Below are 13,238 nucleotides of genomic sequence, written 5' to 3'. Positions count from 1 at the left end.
AGTCACCTTTCAAAAGTTTTATGATAAAAAATACTTTTAAAAACGGTTAAATCAATTTTTTTATGGAGAAGAATGTTAAGAAATGAATTTAAGCCTAATTCGTTATCATAAAATCGAGTTGTAAGATGATGATTGCCTCCACTTATGTACTATAAATTGATTTTATCTCTAATTAATGTGGGATCTTCAACACACCTCTCTCCACATATGTGAAACTAGATATTTGTTGATGATTTGATAGCAGTTTGATAACATGTGATGCGATAGGTGCAATAAACATTGCTATGACTCTGATATCATGTTAAAAAGTGGGTTTAAGTCTAACTCATCCTCATACAAATGACTTGTAAGGTGATGATTGTCTCTACTTATATATTGTAAATTGGTTTTATATCTAGTTAATGTATAATATTTAGTAAAGAAAGCACACCTTAAAAAAATACTTAAATAAGTTATATTAAAAATTTGTTTTACTTTTTTAAGGTGATATCCAATGTTTATCTTCCCTTATTTCTACATCATTTTTATAAAGGATGCATATTAATTCAATAATTAGTTGTCATCAATATTATTTGAAGAAGTAGATGATTTAAGAGGGACATGTGAAGACTTTTCAACCTTCCACTCCTTGTCGAGAATTAGGTTTACGTCGAAGTCCAATGTGTTGTATAACCGTGATATACATACATGTGTGTGTATATATAACAAACTTGAAACTAGAATCTAAAACTTCATCAACATCATCGAAACTTGTCACCATAAAATCGATCGTAATGAGTTAGTGGTTGTGATTTCACGAGGTGTTAGATATCTTTTAGTTTCAGTTAGGCAATGTTATAATAACAATTTCTTTTTCTAAAATGGAAATGCAAGTTCATGTCCATGTTAGCCTCATTGTCTTTCCATTTATATGAATGATCAAAACTAGAGACTACTTCTAATACCAGTTAGATACATCGTCATGACGTACACCTCCTTACATATTTTACAAAAGGGAAATTACATCTTTGATGGACACGTTTATAACACTTCACACCACTATAAACTATCTTTTTCCTTCAATACTTATCAACATTTTTTGATGAATCCAAAATCATAGTGTAGATACAAATACAATGACTTAAAATAAAGCAGATTTTAAAGATATTTTATTTGAGAGAAGGAGAAAAAAATGAAAAATAATAAATATTTTCAATCGATTAGGTGTAGTGTGTAACATAAAAATCAATTTTTTAAATTAGTTGTAGAAGTAAAATTTCATCTCTTCTATGTCAAAATAAAATTAGGTTGGAGCCATATTTCCATGTCAAATATATGACTATTGATTAGGTTGAGCTTGAGACAAATCAAGAGACTACATAAATCCGAGAAAAATAAAATAATTCATATTATGATTTACTACAACACGGGTATGCTATATTATTTAAAATGTGTAATTCTCAAACATATTTTATATTGCTGATAAAAAAACATATCTTATATGGTACACCTACCATATTAGTTACGATAATCATACAATAATGGACATATTATATATATAAGTTCCTACATATAAATATATTAATCCATACATAAGTAACTCAATCCTGGACTCATCACATCAAAGGCATGGTAACACCAAACTTAACTATTCATATAAATATGCCTAATGATGTTATTAGTTAAGCCTGATAACACAATGACAACTTAGGTGTATATATATCATTATTATATATATGTATTATTTATGTATGCATGCATATAGGTTCAATCCCCATTGAGTAATTGCATGGGCCAGAAATCCTCTATGTTCCAATAGTTATGGTTGCTGTTGATGTTGTGATTGGTACATGAACTTGATTGATCAGTGATTGTAGGAAACTGTGTTGGAAATGACTCCAAATTTTCTTGATATGAGGGTGCAGAGTAAGTCTCAATTTGCAATGCCATGTTGGATACTAGGCTTGTGCTAGAGCTTGCTTGATGATGATGATGATCATTTGTCTCTGAAATATTACTATTATTACCCTGTTGTTGTGAATTCTCAGCTTGCTTCATGTGTTTCTGAATCCTGGTTCTCCAAAAGTTCTTAATCTCATTGTCAGTTCTTCCAGGAAGATGCTTTGCAATTTTGGACCACCTTAAAAAATTTAAATCAATTAATTAAAATTTGAGATAGTAAGAAAAGGACTAAAATTTATGATAACAAAAATATTATAATAAAATTATCCAACTCATATTCATTTAATCTACACTTACACTAATTGAAAAGTTGTTAATGGTTGCCACATTTAATGTGTGACGAATAAGAAAACAAAAATGCACCAATATTAAATAAATGTCACATGTCTATTTTGTTTTGCAATTATCACATGTCTAAATTTGAGACCATGTTCCTTGGTTGAGAATAAAAGTGATGAAGAACTTTGAGTCTCACTTATAAAAGAGTTTGGCTATAACTTCCTCAATCACTCTTTGGAATCATGCATTTGCTTTGAAACATCATGGGATCAAAGAACACCAAAATCAAATTTCTCAGTGCAAGTCCCAGGTAAAAAACTGTGCTTTCATTCAAACATTTCAAAATTTCTCATATTTTTTTTGTATATAGTTTCTAGTATAGTATAAAAAGCTTTTTCTACTGTGTTTTATGCCAATACTAATTTTCTACGTATTTTTTTTCCCACATTCACCTCATAAATTTCCTTCTTTTCTTCTGTTTTGCCTATTCATGATATTCATTCATGTATAATAAAAAAACTCCATTATTTCTTTCTATTATATTATATATATATATATATATATATATATATATATATATCATTTGTGACACTTTCATTTTTTTATTTTTTCCCTCTAATACCCTCTTCAGTAGAAAGAAAATATAAATCATGGTGGCAGTATGGTTAAATGAAAAATAAAATAAAAAAGGGTAGATTTAATTACCACTTTTTCATTAATTTTTATTTTTTTTCAATAAAAAAACTTTTGAAAATTTTTCTGTATTTCTCCTATATTTTCATTCACCAGTTATTAATCAATTCTAGTTGTCTTTTCCTACCAAACAAAAAGTACTGCTACCTAAGATTTGGTGTAAACCTTTTCGTATTTTTATCTAAAAACTTATATTTCTTCATATTTCTTTGCTCAAGAAAAGCCACGTGTCCAAAATCTGTGGCCTCTTTGTTATCCCAGCTACAAGGGATAACATTTATGTCTTTTCTTTCTCAAATAGTTTAGGTTTTTTTTTTATTATTTCTTGGATGGGTTTAGTTGTGCATTATCCAAGTTTTTTAGGTTATTTTTTCTCTATATTTTCTAAAATTTTTCACTCACTCTTTTATTTTACAATAAATATTTTAAAATATATTTTTTATGCAAATGTTTATTGTTTTAGAATAAAAAGAGACCTACAAAATTCTTATAAGGTACAAAATTCATTTAATTTTTTTGTCTTATGTCCTCTACAGTACTATTGCATGTGCCCAACTTCCATGAACTCACCCTAATATATATATATATATATATATATAACTTAGTGACAGGTGGAATTAGGAAGAAGGGTCCTTGAAAATGATTTGATGTGAAGAAGAAAAACAAAGTAAAAATGATAGTGTTTACTCTAATGGTTTTCTATATATTTTTATTAATTTTTCTTCATTTTTTTTTCAATCAAACACTTTTAACTTTTACTTTTTTTCACCAATATATTTTTAATATCTTTTTAGTCTTTATGGTATAGATTCGTAGAAATGGAAAAAAAAAGTGTAAAGAATTAAAATATATACTTTTATTATACCTAAAAGGTAAAGTTTTTTCATAAATTACATGAATAATTAAACCTAAATTATATTTTATTGAGGCACCCCATCTATCCCTGTTTGTATATTTTTGTTTAAGAACAGTAACAGGTTTTTTTAGCGTACTGTGTCATTTATTCCTTATACTTCTTCTCCTTCTAAAGTTGTTTCACTTTTTTGTTTTATTTTTAAAATTGTATATAATAAATTGATTTAGGAGTTCGTCATTTTTATTCATTCCTACATATATCTTAACTATTGCAGTCTTAACATCAAATTCCTTATACTTCTTATTCTTAAATTTTTTATAAGTTATACTAAAGATGAAATGAAAATCAAAGGTAAAAAGGAAGAGGAACTTTAATAATTGTAATGAGTAATATATCTTTGAAAGTTAAATTAAGAAGTAAAAAAATAATGATAAACAATAACTTTTACTTAAATTACTTTTTGAAGTAAAAACTTCATTCTCTTCTTCTTCAAGATCTCAAAAATCCCCTCACCTCCCAAACATATGCATGCATGTGGGTCATGGTGTATATATAAGAAAAATGCATCTTTAAAGAAAAAAAAAACTATTTTCTTTCACATATGACTAAAATCTCATTTTGAGGATTCGAAAAACTTTATGAGAACCCATTTACAATATTTTTTACCCTAAGTTTTACAAAACTCCCCATGTGTTGCCATTTTTTCTTGGCTTCTTCCTCTTACATGCTTTTAAAAACTATATATTATTTTCATATTATAGAAAAAAAAATGCTAAGAACACTTTCAAGTGCTTGAAAATCATCTAGGTTTTACTTTTTATTTATAGAACAATCCTTATATATTAGTATAACCGATATTTCAAGTTGTATAATAATATTTAATCTGAAAGTTTTTATAACATTTTGAATATAATTGTCAACAAATTCTTCTATCTTTTAATTGTAGGAGTTGAAAGGTGGAGAATAAAATTTAATTTTTGGAATCAAAATAGCATACCTTTCTTAAGATTCATATATAGAAAGCTTGAGAATAAGCACTTTATTGTATATATGTATATATATATTCACCTATTGCCCCACTTTGCATGAAGCTCAAAGATCAAAAGCTGTTCTTCAGTTGTAATGTTCCCTCTTCTAACATCAGGACGAAGATAGTTTAGCCAACGAAGTCGACAACTTTTCCCAGTTCGTTTAAGACCTACACAATTATTTTTTACACATCAACATGATGAATACAATAACCAATGAGTATCACACTATAGCTAGGGTTTATGCAAAAAAATAATAATAATTAATTAATTAACATGTTTTTTACCAGAAGCTTTTGCTAGAGAGTTCCAAACACCTTCACCATGGTTGGCAATATAGTTGATCAAGATCAAGTCTTCTTCCATGGTCCATGGTCCCTTTCTCACTTCAGGATCATGAGATGATGATGAGTTGCATGGTTTTTTGTCCATTATTTTGTACATATGAACATAAGAGAGAGAGAAAGAAGAAGAAGAAAAAGAAGAAGAAGAAGAAGACGTGGAAATCATAATGAGTGTTGGAGGGTTTAAATAGAGGATAATTAAATATAAGATTATTTATTACAATATAATGCATTGTCGTTTGTAATAACACTAGGTTTTCACGGCCTAACTATGTTCATCACATCACCATGCATGCTTGAATATCACAATATAATTATAGTTAATTAATATATATATATATATATATATATATATATATATATATTATCTGATAAAAAAATTAATGTTTTATTTTGAAAGCATGGCTATTTCTTTTTTGTTTTTGTGAGATGATTAAAGTGTAAGTTATTAGAGAGTAATTAGATACAAAAGCATATGCATCAGAAAGCATGTGGTGTGTGTGTGTTGTACATTTTTTCAAAAGAGGAAAGGAATTGAAACATGTACTTCAAGTATCACAAGTCTTCTTGGATAATGGAAGAAGGTAACCTTCACCTCCTTTAAAGTGTGAAAAATTATTTATAGACCTATTTAAAATATAGAGAGAGAGACCAAGTGCAAGAAAAAAGTAAGTATGATAGGAGGTTAAATATGTGTTAAGTTCTATAAATATCTTTTGTTTTATTACATTCTTTAAAATAATTGTTATTTTCAAATTACTAAGTAACATTTTATAAGTATTACCTAATTTTTAAACTTTTTTTTTTACACACAAAAGTATTAAATAGAAATAAATTTTAAAAACTAAAAATAGTTAGTCATATTGACTAAATTAGACTAAATAAAATAGTTTCTATTATTTAATAAAATTTATAAACTAGTTTCTAAATTGGTATCTAATTTGCTATCAAGATTTTGACTACCAACTTTAGAATCTATATAGTAACTAATTATTATTTTTTAATCTAAAATTAATTTCTATTTAATAGATTATCTTGTAGTGAAAATAATAAAAAATATCTTAATTAAAATTGTTTTTTAATATGTAATTCAATTATGTAATATGGTTAGTATTTGATAAAAATAAAGTAATTACATGCAAATTATTTTTATAACCTACTTTTAATTTTTAATATATTATGAAGGGCGATGTTTAACTAATAATACATTAAACAGTTCTTTATGTTATTAATTAAGTTAAATCGGAAATGTTTTATTAAGAATTTAAGTATTGGTTATATTAAAAAAATGTAAGTTAATGATTAATAATGTACATTGATATAGGTAGAAAGAGTGTTAATTTGTGGGATTGGGGAATCACATTAACCTATATTTCTATTTGATCTAAACTTTTAGTCGGTAAAATTTACAAATTAGAATAACATCCCATAAATATTAAGAATAAGATTAGTTTAATCTAATTTTTTGGTATAAATATAAATTTTATTATTTATTATTTTGATAAATGGTAGTCCTACGAAGGAGTTGAAATCCTTAGAAGGACTAAGACAAGAAATCTATTGACACCATTCTTTTTTAAATAGTGATAGAAAGACTAGTTGGATTGGAGTAGTAAGAGAGATGATGTTCAAGGAATTTTTTAGGGATTAAAGTGGGAAGCAAAGGGGTAAATTATTACAAATGATATATTATTCTTATGTGAAGAACATATACAAAATGTTATAACTATTAAAAGTATTCTTAGATGTTTTGAATTGATTGTACTAAGGATTAACCTCTACAAAACCAAAAATTGGTGGCATTAGAGTAGATGAATGGGGGAGGGATCCAAAAAGGGTGTGATTTTTGCAACCTGTTGTGGATAAGTTTAGGGAGAAAATGTCAACATGGAAAGAGAAACATCAATCTTTTTTGGAAAATGTATGTGTGATCAAATTTATATTAACTACTTTATCTCTCTTCTACCTATCATTATTTAAGATCCCAACAAAGGTGGTAAAACAATTAAGAAGAATCCAAAGTAATTTTATGTGAGTTTGGAGGAGTAATACAAGAAACACCGTGTGAGTCAAGTGGAATGATATCTATAAAAATAAAGAAGTGGGAGACCTTACGGTAAAAAACTTAAAATTATTCAATATGACATTGTTATATAAGTGAAAATCAAGATTAAGTTAAGAAACAAAGGGGTTATGGAAAGAGGTGATTGAATCCAAATATGACAACTGGAGAAACATGAGCGATATGAGTAATAGGAACAAATCTAGATGGTGGAAGCATATAAAAGAGGTATGTAGGCTTATTAATGACAATGAGTGGTTTGATGAAGACACAACTTAAACAATGAGAAATGGAAAAAAAACATAAGTTTTTGGAAAGACAAGTGGCTTGGTGAGACGCATCTTTTCAAAGATTTCCTAGAATTATTGGGAATATGGTCAATAAATCACTAAGGGTGTGTTTGGATTGGGGAGAGGATTTGATGGAGTGGATTTGTAGTGATTTGAGGGGAAAGTGTGAAGAAAGAGATGTTGTTTGGATTAAGGTATGTTAGAGTGGATTTGTGAGAAAAGTTTATTGAACTTGGTGAATGATATGATAGTTATAAGGGTATTTTTAATTTTTTTTTAAATGTGTAAAGTGTAGATTTACAAATTTACCCATATCTTTAGAAATATTTAAATAATAAAATATGAGATATTTTTTTATAAATTTAAATTAATTTTTGGTAATATATTAGAACTAATTTAGAAAAAAATATAAAATAATGTAAATTTGATAAAAAAATATTTAAATATTTAATAAAAAATTGTTTTTAAATTAAATTAAATTATTATCTTTAACTTTATTTTTTATAATTAGTATAATTATTATTTAAATTTAGTTCTTTATTATTAAAAATATATTTATTGTTATTTATTTATATTTATAATTTATTGTATATATATAATATGATTAATTATTTTATTTATATTTGTAATTCTATTTTAAATGAAAGTAAAAATATTTTGAGTTTAAAATAAAAAGGATAACAAAGTAATTTACAAATAATTAATTATATAAATATTTATATATGTAACTTTCTTCGCTAATCTTCTCTAAACTGCGAAGAAAGTTTAGAAGCTATAGATGTCTTCGTTTTTAGCATTTTTGTAGCTTTCAGTGTCTTGATTTTCGTGTTTTACCTGTGCAGTAGAAGCTTGCATTTCTTCGCCCAAAAACAAACACAACATAAAGGTTAGTGAGGCATGATAATGGAATAACAATTACTAAGAATGACGAATTACATGGAGGAGAGAATGATTTGAATGAAAAAAGTAGCGAGTATATAATTTGATGGAGGAGCTTAGGAGCGGGTTGGATAAGGATAAGGAAGATATATGGGTATGGAAAGTTAGTGAAATACTTGCATTTATAGTCAAATCGACATACAAGCTGATAGAAAATAGGATTGTAAGGGAGATGGAAGATACATTTTGCTACATCTAGAAAACTAAAACTCTAGTTAGTACATAACATTTTAATTTGTGTGTGCTCATCAATAGTGTAGCCACTAAAGACAACCTAGCCAAAAGGGAAGTAATCCAGGGAGACAACTTGTGCCCTATGTGCGAGGAGTACGAAAAAACAATTAATCACTTGTTTTTTTGTATGCTTAATTACCCCTTTAATCCTTATATTAAGTCCCAAGATTTTTAAAAAGTTCAATATGGTCACAATTTTTTTAAAACGATTCAATCGTGTTCCTTTTGTTAGATTATCCTTATTAAAACAGATTTACCTTAGCGATTTTGTCACTGCATTGAATTATATGTATTGTTACCACATTGAATCATTTAAAAAAAATTGGGACAACCACATTGAATTGTTTTAAAAAATTTATGACCACTCTCAATTTTTTGAAAAAAAGTTGGGATCAAATTGAACTTAAAAAAAAATTGGACGACGTTGAACTTTTTAAATTTGGGAGATGAAATTGATTTTTAGGCCTTAATACAGAGACTTGGAGGGAAATTAAGCCTTTTTTGTATGCAACATAGCTTATCAAGTGTGGTATGTGTGTAATAGGTGAGTGGACACAATAATGTCTTACATAGTCAAGCAAAGATACATTTTAATCAATTTTGTATTCCACAATAAAGCATGAAAGGTATTTTGATATGGAAATGCATGTGGATGGTTGTCTTATGGACATAGTAGAATCAAAGAAACCTAATCATCTTTCAAAATGGCAAGGATGACACCAAAGATGTATTTTGTGTGGCACAAATGAAGGTCTAGCTATGTGTAAAATCGTTAGTGTAGACATAAGTTTGATTAGTCGAGTAAATCATATTTAGGAAGGTTGGTTTTAGGTGGGTATATATAAATAATATAATTATGACTAAGTCATATATATGGGATCCTCACTCTAAATAAGGGTAACAAAGTTACACATTTTTAATTTAGAGACAAACAATAATTAGTCATTATATTGACTAAGTTAGATATTATTTGATAAACTAAAAACTATTAGTATCTAGAATAGTTTCTACTATTAATAAAAAGTTATAAAATAGTTTCTAAATATATATCTAATATTAACTACCATGATTTTAAATACTAACTACTTTAGATTATAAATTAGTATTTAATTAAATTAATGACTAATCTGCAATGTAAAGTCGTTAGTTGGTCAAAACATTGGTAGGTAATATTAAAATCAATTTAGAAACTATTTTATAAACTTTTATTATTAATATAAACTACTTTAGATACCAATAATTTTTTAGTTTATAAAATAATATCTAACTTAGTCAATATAATGACTAATTATTTTTTGTCTTTAAATCCGTTACTATTCAATTATTTTCTTATAATGGACATATTTTTCCTATAAAAAAATATGTCAACAAAATGAATTGATGTTTAAATAAAAAATGAAATAATTTATTGTAATATTTGATTTAGAATTAGACAATATAAGTTAAGATTAATTTTGTGATCCAATAAACTACAAAGAAAAAAAAAAGAAATGATAAGAAAGAAAAAGACTAAGAACTTTATATAAGAGTGGTGCTTCTTAAACTTAGATTTAATTTTAATTACTACAAATTTAATATCTTAGATATCCTATTATAGACACATTCTATATGAGGAAATTTAATTATTCAAAATGTAAAACCTTCTTACAAACTTATCAATAATAATTATAGTTGAATATTTGAATAAAAGTTTACAAATCACTTGTGTATCCCGTAACCCATGTGAGTGTGGATTTGTGTTTTTTGGATAAAATTATAAATGTGAACCTTTTATATCTCACACATACAAGGGACAATTTAAACAAAGTTTACTTAAATTATTAAAGTATTCCAATTACTACTAGTATAAAAAATACCAAATATGAAAATTACTATTCAATCTTTAGATAGCAACAAAAAATAATCATTACAAACTTTAATAAATAAAAATTGGTTGAAGACAAACATAAATTGATAAATAAATTTGACTTAAATTCCCAACCTTATCAATTAGAAAATAATTATATCAAAGTTGACTTAAAAAAAACTTACTTAAATCATTTGAAAAATAATTTCATTAACGTTGGTAAAAATTATAGTTGCTATCCGTTAAATAACCTTTTTAATGTTTGGTGATAAAACTTTTATTAACATTGGTCAAGAAATAATGATGATGTAGATTTTGATCTCCATTATGGGAGAATTTCTATGTTTAAATGCTTATTAGAATTGTGAATAGGAGATTATATTATATTAGATGTGATTTAAGGATTTTAATATCACTTATTTAAAGTATTTTCTGTTTTTTAATTATTATTCTGGTATGATTTTATTTTTAAAACACGTCTAAGTAAGTTATGTGAAAAAAAAATATAAATTATCTTTGAAATCAATTTCAAAATATGTGAAACTATATTAACATATTAAAACAATTTTCAATTGATAAATATGTTAATGTGATAATTTTTGTTTTGAAAAATCTCCATTGATGAATTTATACGTGTTGCTATTTATAAGATGTTATTTAAGTGGTTATATTTTGTGTGATATGAGAAGTTTAAGTAGTGATTTGTGTGGAAATTAAGGTTAATTTAACTTTTTTATTATTTATTTTACTTTTGGATACTTTGATTTAAGCAAAAATAAATATTTATTTATTTTAATTTTTATTTCAAAATTTTATTAATGTTTTATTAGTATGTATTTTTTCTATTATATTGCTCCATGAATATAGTGATTTTTTGACATAAGACACAATGCACTATGTTAAATGGAGTAAAGGATTTCCATATATTTTTTTTTTTGTCATGGTTTTTATGTTTGATACACATGCCTCAATTTAGTACAATTCTTGCGGTTCACATCGAACTAGTGTTTTTACCCTTATATGTTTAGTCAATTGTTACGCTTCAATGCATTTTGAAAGAACCGGCTAGTTCTGGGTTCGAGTGACATTTCACTCATGTGCATCTAGTTTTTGAGAGTTTGTTTCTTTAAATCATAATGAATCTTGTTGGTTTTTATGTAGAAATTTTGTGAAACTACTTTGTGTAGTTTCTTGTAAAGGGTTAAAGTAATCCTTAAATCTTGTCTCATAAAAAAAACATTGTTGGATAAACCTCTAAACTTTATAAAGAAAATACTTTTATTTTGTTTTTAAAAGTATAGAAGGAAATTAAGCAAAATATCAAATGCAATTATAAAATGTGGCTAGGATTGCTTACAGGTAATCCATAGTTTTTTTTTAGTAAGTTTTGGTTTTCTTTTAGTTCTCTATATGCTATTTTGGTCTTTATAATTTCTTTGAAATTTTAGTCTCTTTATTTTTAAAAACCCAAAATTCAACTTAACTTCTTACTTTTGCACATCTTGTTTTTTTATTCAATTGAATTATAGACCTAAATTATTAATTAGGTAAAATACGTTTTACATTACTATAAAAAAGTTAAATATTAAATACATTTCCAAAAAAAACATATTCTTTTACGTCCTCTAAAATTTGAACATATTCTTTTAAGTATTTAATAATAGTAAATGAAAAACTTACACAGAGATAGTTTTATCATAGTGTAAGTTGTAACTTTAATTAAAATTATTTTTAAAACTTAAATAGCTTTTAAATATCTAATACATAATTAATTTTATTTTAAATGTCTAATAATTTTTTTCTCAGAATTAAATATCTAATCAATTAAAAGAATTCATTTTAAGTATAAGACGTTCCATCAGTTGTACTTCTCATGCACACTTAGTCTCTATTAATAGTTATAAAGTTCACATGTTGTTATCCACCTATTTCATTAAAAAAAATTATTAAATAATAACAATATTTAGAAATAAAAATAATAATTAATCACTGTACTGATTAAGTTATATATTATTTTAGGGATTACAAAAACTATAGGTATCTAAAATGGTTTCTGTTACCAATAAAAATTATAAAGTAATTTCTAAATTGATATATAAATTAACCACCAAGATTTTAGTTACTAATATTTTATATTTTAAATTCGTCTTTAAAAGACTAATTTAGAATACAAAGTAGTCTATAACTAATGATTAAATATCAATTTAGAAACTATTTTATAATTTTTTATCAATAACAAAAACTACTTTAAATACCAAACAAATTTTAGTTTATAAAATGATCTCTAATTTAGTCATATTAGTAATTAATTAATTTTATATCTATAATTAATTTCTATTTAATATATTTTTTTAGTGTTTTATCATTATTAATAAAACCATATATATATATATATATAATATTTAGAAGGATAAAAACTAATATGATTACTTTTCTTCTTTTATGTAGTGACAGATGATTGTTGGTACTTGAAGTGTCAGTGTAGCTGAGACGTCAAGTTTCATAGTGATGTCTAACATGATAAGACTAAATTTTAGATTTACTGTGATGCAAAACAATATATTAAGTGGCAGATGATTGTTGGTACTTAAAAGTGTTAACCTAACTGAGATGTCAAGTTTGATAATGATGATGTCTAATATAATAAATACGACTAAATTTTAGGTTTACTTTGATACGAAACACTATATTAATTTAAGCTACATTAAAAAATAATTTAACAAGGG

General features: G+C 25.4%; 1 protein-coding gene and 1 long non-coding RNA gene across 2 annotated transcripts; one reads left to right on the top strand and one right to left on the bottom strand.

Annotated features, from left to right (window-relative positions):
• Nucleotides 1–1,510: 1,510 nt before the first annotated feature.
• On the bottom strand, nucleotides 1,511–5,307 carry LOC137836778 (MYB-like transcription factor EOBII). The gene is made up of 3 exons (XM_068645505.1): nucleotides 5,085–5,307; nucleotides 4,838–4,967; nucleotides 1,511–2,119 (listed from the first exon to the last, which is right to left on the bottom strand). The coding sequence occupies exons 1-3, from the start codon at nucleotides 5,305–5,307 to the stop codon at nucleotides 1,747–1,749; spliced, it is 726 nt and encodes a 241-aa protein (XP_068501606.1). The 3' UTR covers nucleotides 1,511–1,746.
• LOC137836779 (uncharacterized) lies at nucleotides 2,442–5,740 on the top strand. The gene is made up of 2 exons (XR_011085345.1): nucleotides 2,442–2,530; nucleotides 5,088–5,740. It is a non-coding gene; the product is annotated as an uncharacterized lncRNA (long non-coding RNA).
• Nucleotides 5,741–13,238: the final 7,498 nt, after the last annotated feature.

Source organism: Phaseolus vulgaris, chromosome 4 (assembly GCF_000499845.2).
Source record: "Phaseolus vulgaris cultivar G19833 chromosome 4, P. vulgaris v2.0, whole genome shotgun sequence".
NCBI classification, from domain to species: Eukaryota; Viridiplantae; Streptophyta; class Magnoliopsida; order Fabales; family Fabaceae; genus Phaseolus; species Phaseolus vulgaris.
This window is presented reverse-complemented; position numbering and strand designations above follow the sequence as displayed.

Bases quoted from the DNA above. Each gene is read 5' to 3' on its own strand.
- LOC137836778 (XM_068645505.1), bottom strand. From the start codon at position 5,307: ATGATTTCCACGTCTTCTTCTTCTTCTTCTTTTTCTTCTTCTTCTTTC. The intron at 4,968-5,084 runs GTAAAAAACATG...ATAATTGTGTAG, and splicing joins CTCTCTAGCAAAAGCTTCTG to GTCTTAAACGAACTGGGAAA. The intron at 2,120-4,837 runs GTGAATATATAT...AAATTTTTTAAG, and splicing joins CATGCAAAGTGGGGCAATAG to GTGGTCCAAAATTGCAAAGC.